Consider the following 8041-nt stretch of genomic DNA (forward strand, 5'->3'; position numbering starts at 1 on the left):
CTTTAAAACTCAATAGTTGTAAATGTTTGTTTTTCGCGTATTATTTTCAAATGGAATCTAAACTGGTACCTATACGTTTTGTATTCGCGCAAACAAGAGCATATTGTGGTGGAATTCTCATTAATTACTAATTAGTTAATAATAATAACAATAATAATAATAATAATAATAACAACAACAACAGCACGGTAGCTGCCGCTGGTGTATTATTCGTATTTCGGTGTTTGGCGCGAGGTTATATGCGTTTACAACCTCTTTGGCGGCGTACCGTCGTCGTGTCCCGCGAACGGGTCAGCCTGGCCATTTTGGATTCTCCGTCAACGCGACTAAAGAGTAATAACTTCGCCCGGTGCGCGCGCGCGCTATACTCACACGCACGCACGCACACACAAATAAACACTCGCACGCACATTCACGCACAAATACTCCGATTCACGGCGTCCTAGTATCGTAGTTTACACGAACGGGCGTGTGTATGTGTGCGCGCGCGTGAGAGTGTGTGCGTACGGTTTCTTTTTCTCGGCACACGCGCGCGGGCTTATAATATTATTATTATAATAATAATAATATACATATATCGACATATCGTACCGTTCCGCCGGTCGTCGAGTCGCGTTAGAAAATTAAAAAAAAAAAAAAAAATAATAAAAAAATAATAAGTAGTATATATTTAAAAGGAAAAATTCGTAAAAAAATTTCCGTTTGTCGACGGCGGCGCGTCGTCACGCACACTGCCCCCGGGGTTGCCGCTGCTGCCGATCCTGTTCGACGATCCGCTCCGGAGACGGGAGATCCGACGGTACAGAAAATCTCGCGACGACGATAATAAATAATAATATTGTTATTACGAACATTTTTTATTATTCGCCGTACGATTTTCACGTCTTGTACGACCGCGACACGCGCGTGCGCTCTTATTCGCGCTCCGTCCATCGCATCGCTCATTCGTACCGCTACCGCCGCCGCCGCCGCCGCCCCGGTTCTCGCCACTATCGTCCGGACAGCAGCGATTACTTTTGGGCCACCGTCGCCGTATGCGGAACATGCTAGCGGCGTTTAGCTGAGCACACGGCCCGTCGTCGGAAAATGTTATAGCAGGTACGTGTTGGGGGGGTATTTTGGTTTTTTTTGTGGAAAACATTTTCACTTTGCCACACACGAAAACGTGCGTGCCTACCGTCCACGTCCCGCCGCCGTCAACGTCTCGTGTAGGAGGCGACTGGCGTCGGCGGCGACATTGGCATTCGGCATCGACGTCGGCGGTCCGTCGGTAGGTACGTCATTCCGCGTTTCCCTTGACGGCCAAACTGTAAACGAGGCGGCTTTCGATCGGCCGCCGTGTCTACCGTATTGAGGCCCCCGCACGTTTGATAATAAAAATAATGAAATACAATTATTAATGAACGTCGTCGTCGCCCTTATGCTTCTGATACTTATCATATCGTCGGCTTCTTGACCCGTCGCCGTCGATCCGCGCCGAGTACACGTATTCGCACATTTTATGGACTTATATGTTTACCGTTCAGCGTACTTTATTGGTACGCCGTTTTTATTCTAGCCGGATTTCCCGCGGCCTTCTGTCGTGCGATTTGCTTCTCCTAGGTAAATTTTATTTACCATCTAAATTCTAACTGTTATTACTATTAAGAAAAAAACCCTACAATATAATATTATAACAAAAATAACATATTCATTATCACCAATAACCTAGAAAATCTTATTCATTTATATGTACACCATAAGTTTAAGTGATGTAAGTACTAGAGAGTATAAACGAACCGACCTCCTTCACTACCGTCGTGCTAGTCTCTTGTCATAAGAATGCTGTATGAAAATTAAAGGTATGCTCTAATATTTGTTGTGTATTGCTTTTTCTCGATTGCTCGTCTTTGCCAATACCATCAGACACCGGCTGCGTGTTAAGTGCAACCGGAACGAGGTTTCGGACAGTTGCTAACAATCAAACTACTGTCAGGTTCATTAATCAAATGGCGCTGCCAAGTCGGGCACGAGTTTATGCCGATGTAAATTCTCACAAACCCAGAGAATACTGGGATTACGAATCTTACACCGTTGAATGGGGGTAAGTCTTGATTATTTGTATTTACTATGATATTATGTCAATCTTTGAAAAAGCTTTTACCTCTGGAAACATTTCCCCAACAGTTACCATCTCATTTCAATACCATTCAAATAAGTACTTAATTTGAATATTTTTTATTTAACAACTTTATTTATTTTTAATAATTGCTAATTCTTTGATTAAAAACAGCAAAACATTTTAAAATTTAAACTTAAATAAGTTAACCTTACTTATTTAATATATTTGTAACATGAAAATAACCTAAATACCTACCTATTTGTTAGTATTTAAAATTAAAATTGTATAGTTAATGAAATAGGTATTCATTGGTTAGGTACATGCTGACATTAAATAAAATATTTTATAATAATTGAGAGACCTACCTATAATAATATATTTATTCATAAACAAATTACATCAATATTTTATTAATAATATTTCTGTTTGTAGCTAGTTTTTTTATTAAGAGCAGAGCATAGAATAGTTTTTTTTTTTTATTATCTATTTTTTCATTTTGTCAATATCTGATTATAATACCTACTTCATAATTCAATATTACTATTCATTTTTAAACTTTGCTATTTCAGCTTTATAATTTATAACAAATTAAAAAATCTTATAGATTGACAAGTGCTTGTGACTTTTTAAGATTATGTTAATTTTTATTGTTTCAGGCAACAAGATGACTATCAGTTAGTTCGAAAACTTGGTAGAGGTAAATACAGTGAAGTATTTGAAGCAATTGATGTAACCAATAGTGAAAAATGTGTTGTGAAAATATTAAAGGTAATTAATTATTTTAATAATGAATAATTTATATTTATTAAATTTTCATTACTATAAAATGTATTATATTTTCTTGTAGCCCGTAAAAAAAAAGAAAATCAAAAGAGAAATAAAAATTCTTGAAAATTTGAGGGGTGGCACCAATATTATATCGCTGCAAGCAGTGGTTAAAGACCCTGTATCCCGTACACCTGCTCTAATATTTGAGCATGTTAACAATATGGACTTTAAACAACTCTACCAGACGCTGAATGACTATGATATTAGATTTTATCTTTATGAGTTGCTCAAGGTACTTAACTTCTTTTGTAACTTGAATAATATTTTTAACAATTTAATTTATTTTACTCCTAATGATGTGTTGAGTTGACTACTTATGACCAGTATCTAAATACATCCTAACATGATTTATCAATGGAAACTTATAATTTTTACAATAAATGTAATTAAATAAAATAATGAAATATCTTAATTGTAGGCATTGGACTATTGCCATAGTATGGGCATCATGCATCGTGATGTAAAGCCTCACAATGTTATGATCGACCATGAAAACAGAAAATTGCGGTTAATTGATTGGGGTTTAGCGGAATTTTATCATCCTGGTCAAGAATACAATGTCCGTGTTGCCTCCAGATATTTTAAGGGTCCAGAGTTACTCGCAGATTATCAGGTATATATTTATTTTTAATTTTTATAGTTATATTTTTATATTAAAATTCTAAATTGTTTTTCTAGATGTATGATTACTCATTGGACATGTGGTCACTGGGCTGCATGTTGGCTAGCATGATATTCCGAAAAGAACCATTCTTCCATGGACATGACAATTACGATCAACTTGTGCGTATTGCTAAAGTTCTAGGAACTGAAGAACTATTTGAATATTTAGACAAGTATCATGTTGAATTGGATCCAAGATTTTCTGATATTTTAGGAAGGTATATAAACCATGATAATTGTTATTTTTAAATTGAGTTATTTAATAGTTGAATTATCAAATTATTAATCTGGCCATTTTTACTCATTTAGGCATTCAAGAAAACGATGGGAGCGTTTTGTGCATAGTGAAAATCAACACCTTGTAACACCAGAAGCTTTAGATTTCTTAGATAAACTTTTGCGTTATGATCATTTTGAACGGTTGACTGCTAGAGAAGCAATGGATCATCCATATTTTTGTAAGTTCTTATATATATTTATATATTTTTTTAATGAGAATGATGATTATTATGAAATTTTTAAATTCTTAATTATTTGGAGATATGCAATTCTAAAGAAATTTATTGAGTTCAGTGTCTTCATTTAAATTAGAATAATGATTTTGTATAAAGTTTTCAATCTGACTCATTTAAAATAAATATTATAGATAATTATTTAAATAATTATTCATTAGGCAATTTTTAAATGATTATTAATTTTTACAAGTATAGTTATTAAAGCATAAATTATCCACATTATATTTATCACCTAGGGGAGTGGTATGTTTAAAGTTTTTCTGTAATTGCTATTCTTCTGTTCATTTAGTTAGCTTCCCTGGAACGTTCTACTTATAATAATGAATATATATTTATTACATTGATAAAACAAATTTTAAAATCAAACTAAGTTTATTAATATATCTACTTCTTCTCCATAAAGTTTTTGTTTCTCTAGCATAAAAGCACATGCATCATAGGTTTGTTATCCTGATATAATATACCGTATTTTTTTGTGTATCTATTGTGTATGTCAATAATCTCATAGGCTATATTAGAAATAAATCATTTTGTTGAAAAAGTAATTTTTAGGTCTTAATATTTAAAACTTACCATCAATTTTTAATTATAACTCATTTAACCCTATTTAATATAGCTCTGTGCTAAAAGTAGCAAACTTTAAAAAATAAATATTATACTCTATAACTTTGAAGTTTATTTTTCGTAAAGTTTGTAAATTAAAATATCGGTATAATTTGCACGAAAATATTGTCGTAAAACTTTTATAATACATGTTTGTTATTGACTGTTGTGATTTTCTCTTAACTACCATTAAGCAGCATTATCTGTGTATTTTGAATATTAGCATGGCATTGTTGGTAAGGTTGCTTCAAAATATATTTTCTTATTGTCATATACGTCCATTATAGTCAAAAAGAACTTCAAAAGTAGCACTTTGGGCTTAAAAATTTTTGCAAATCAGAACTCATGTAATCACAGATTGATAACTGTTCAGAACTTATAAATACTATTATAGGATTAGGGAATCAATTCACAGATTTTCTTGATTGTAAATTTATATACTAAAGTTATTGTTACTTTGTTATTCACGATCTCTATGCCGTGTAGAAAAATGTAATCTATTGCAGGAAAAGTGGTGACTAATGCATAAATAATTATCTAAAATAAAGCCTAGTAAATAAAAAATAATAATATATTATGTATAACTAGCTGACTTTGTGCACTTTGTTGCCTGTTAAAAATGCCAATTCTCTAATATGATTCGAACTTTGTTTAATTTGTTATTTAATATTCGGTTTAACGGTGTTCAAAATTTAGACATTTTCATTGATCATTTTAAATCTCAAATAACTTGTGCAAGCACAACTTAAAAATGTGAATTTTGTAAAATACTTTCTTATTCCACACTGAATTTTTGGTAAGAATGTATTGTGTTAATTGCAAGCCTCAATCTATCATTGTTCAGACTTTGCGTTTACCAGTCAATGACTTAGTCAGGTTATATTATAGCCATAAAGCTTAGTATTGACCTTTAAACTCTTATGATTATGGGAACAATATTAGTGATGGGAGTTTCTGACTAGTTTTGACTATCGATAGTTTATAAAACAACCAAGTGATTTTTTGATTGAATAGATATTTTTAAACCTCGATAGTTTTCATTCAGTAGTGTGATTATTCTGTAAGTGTAAACTATCTACTGAATGAATCACTCGATAGTTTCAATAGTATTGGTACATTCGATAGTTTATAGAAACATCGAATAAATAGATAGTTTTCACTCGATAGTGCCCATCACTAAGCAATATATTATCAGGTAAGCAATCGACCTATGGTGGATTGCCGACCCCGCGAGATGTGTACGTTAGTTTATAATTTCTTACCCTTAGGTATCTTCGATATCTCATCAGGCTCTGGGTTGATTATTATTTAAGTATACTTTCCAGTATACATATATGTTCATAATATACCTCTATTTTACTTAAAATTTATATTGTTAATCAATGTTCAGTGAGAAATAAATAATAATATTTTTTTAATATTTATTTTGTTGTTTTAGATCCAGTTGTAAAAGAGCAGTCTCGAATTAATTTGGGCACATCGTCTGTTTCTCCAACACCAATTACAGGTACTTAATAATTATGATTAAAAATAAATGTAGTATTCATTGTAACTGTTATTATTCAACTTTTTACCATTAATAACGTGTAAAATACATTTAACTGACATGTTAAATGTGAAGTTGTTCAATATTTGTATATATTGAAAATTTTAATTATAATTTGTACCAATTACTACTATAATTTATGATCATGTATTTATTAAATAAATTATCTGTTTTGTAAATTATAATTAAATAACAATTAAATTAAGTCTTAATAAGACTTCTTAAGTTAATTCAAATAATAATTAAACATTTAAATTAATTGAATGTTTTACTAAAAAAATATTAATACATTTTATTTTTACTTTAATTTTGGTAATTTTCTTCAATATGCAATATCATCTTATACCTTTAACATGAGTTAACATTTAAAAAATACTTGAAGTCTCATCAAAATGTAATATGTTTTATTATAAATGTATCAATTGTAGATCATTAGGTATACCAAATTACTATTATTGCTGTTAAAATAAGTTATTTACAATGTATATTTTTAAATTGTAAGTTACTTTAGATTTGGTTATAATTTTAAAAAATGTGATATTTTTATAAATTGTATTTAATTATTAAATTAAAGTGTTCTGTACTTCAAGTATGTTATATTACTCTTTAATACCTTTGTTATTTTAGACAAATAGATATTAAATTTTTATTTCATATAATATACAGTTTTTTAAATAATGGTTGAAGTCAAATTTATATAACTAAGCATTTTTTATAAAATAATAATTTGAAGTATCTGAACATTAACCAAACTTATGTTTTGTTTTGAAAACTTAAAACATAAATTTTATGTATATCTATTTATAATTTCAAAAAATTGTCACACATATTTTATTAAGCAAATGTACAAACTTGCAATTCTTGAATGTTTCTTTAACTAATGTTTTGTTTATTTAAATTACTAAATAAAATTATTTTTCTAAAACATTGTTCATGAATGTTCTGATAAATTGAAATAAGAGATGTGAATTATAATACAATGTTAACATATTTAGCTGGAAGATAATAAAGAAGAGGTTTAGACTTTTAATTAGTATATTCAAATATCTTTATTTAAAATTCTCTTCTTTACTAAATAAATCAAGTGTGCACTATTAACTTTTTAAAGATATGGCTAATAATCTCAATCATTGTAATATTTGATAATTATCCATGAATCCAACAAGTGTATCTTGCTCTTAAAAAAAAAAAATATTAATATCTATCATTACTATTAAATTTTAAATTTAATAAAATCTATTAAAATCCTAATTTTTTAATCAATATACTAGTATTGTTATTATATACAAGTGTCTTACTATTTTAGTTTTAAAATCAATTTTTTTTTAGCAGGTGGGAACGGAATAACTTCTCCAAATGCTGTTGGCGTTCTACAGTGAGTTCCTCGATGTGACAATGCTGCTTTTTTTGCTTTGGACAAAGTTAATGAAAAAAAAAACTTAAAAAAATCAACACCTTTTTCTCAGGAATATCACACTCAAAAACAATTTTGTTTTTTATTTTTTACTTGTATTATTTCTATTAAAAAAAGGTTATTATTTAATGTTTAGGTCTTTTGTGTATAAAACAGTAATATTTTTCATGCTACAACTGTGCAAAAAATGTATTTGTTGTACATATTCCTACCCACCACACTCAATAATGAAAAACTAAACTGATGGACATTATTAATTTTCTATTATTATTTTTAAATTCCGCAGTGATAACAATATGAAAATACTAGCCAATCAGCTCCTGCTCTTCTATGTAATTTATTTATATAACACATTGTGTTTGTTGCCTTGT

The 8041-nt window shown here is 30.0% G+C and overlaps 1 protein-coding gene across 3 annotated transcripts; it reads left to right on the forward strand.

Annotated features, from left to right (window-relative positions):
• The first annotated feature begins 478 nt into the window (after positions 1–478).
• On the forward strand, positions 479–7799 carry LOC114132350 (casein kinase II subunit alpha). 3 transcript variants are annotated; one of them, XM_027997791.2, is made up of 9 exons: positions 479–1098; positions 1906–2083; positions 2758–2869; positions 2949–3161; positions 3348–3542; positions 3608–3810; positions 3902–4050; positions 6149–6217; positions 7586–7799. In XM_027997791.2, exons 2-9 carry the CDS (start codon positions 1989–1991, stop codon positions 7633–7635), a joined length of 1086 nt encoding a protein of 361 aa, XP_027853592.1. In that variant the 5' UTR covers positions 479–1098; positions 1906–1988; the 3' UTR covers positions 7636–7799. The 3 variants fall into 3 exon arrangements, with proteins under 3 accessions (XP_027853592.1, XP_027853591.1, XP_027853590.1); XM_027997790.2 differs by lacking the exon at positions 479–1098 and adding an exon at positions 1157–1602 and having other exon boundaries at positions 7589–7799; XM_027997789.2 differs by lacking the exon at positions 479–1098 and adding an exon at positions 1159–1602.
• The last annotated feature ends 242 nt before the right edge of the window (positions 7800–8041 follow it).

The sequence above is a fragment of the Aphis gossypii genome, chromosome 3 (genome assembly GCF_020184175.1).
Source record: "Aphis gossypii isolate Hap1 chromosome 3, ASM2018417v2, whole genome shotgun sequence".
Classification (NCBI taxonomy): domain Eukaryota; kingdom Metazoa; phylum Arthropoda; class Insecta; order Hemiptera; family Aphididae; genus Aphis; species Aphis gossypii.

What these genes read in the sequence shown, in the direction of transcription:
- LOC114132350 (XM_027997789.2), top strand. Translation starts at nt 1,512, where the DNA reads ATGTTTACCGTTCAGCGTACTTTATTGGTACGCCGTTTTTATTCTAGC. An exon ending in ATCTTTATGAGTTGCTCAAG is followed by an intron (nt 3,162 to 3,347) that starts GTACTTAACTTC and finishes TCTTAATTGTAG; the next exon opens with GCATTGGACTATTGCCATAG. An exon ending in AATGGATCATCCATATTTTT is followed by an intron (nt 4,051 to 6,148) that starts GTAAGTTCTTAT and finishes TTGTTGTTTTAG; the next exon opens with ATCCAGTTGTAAAAGAGCAG.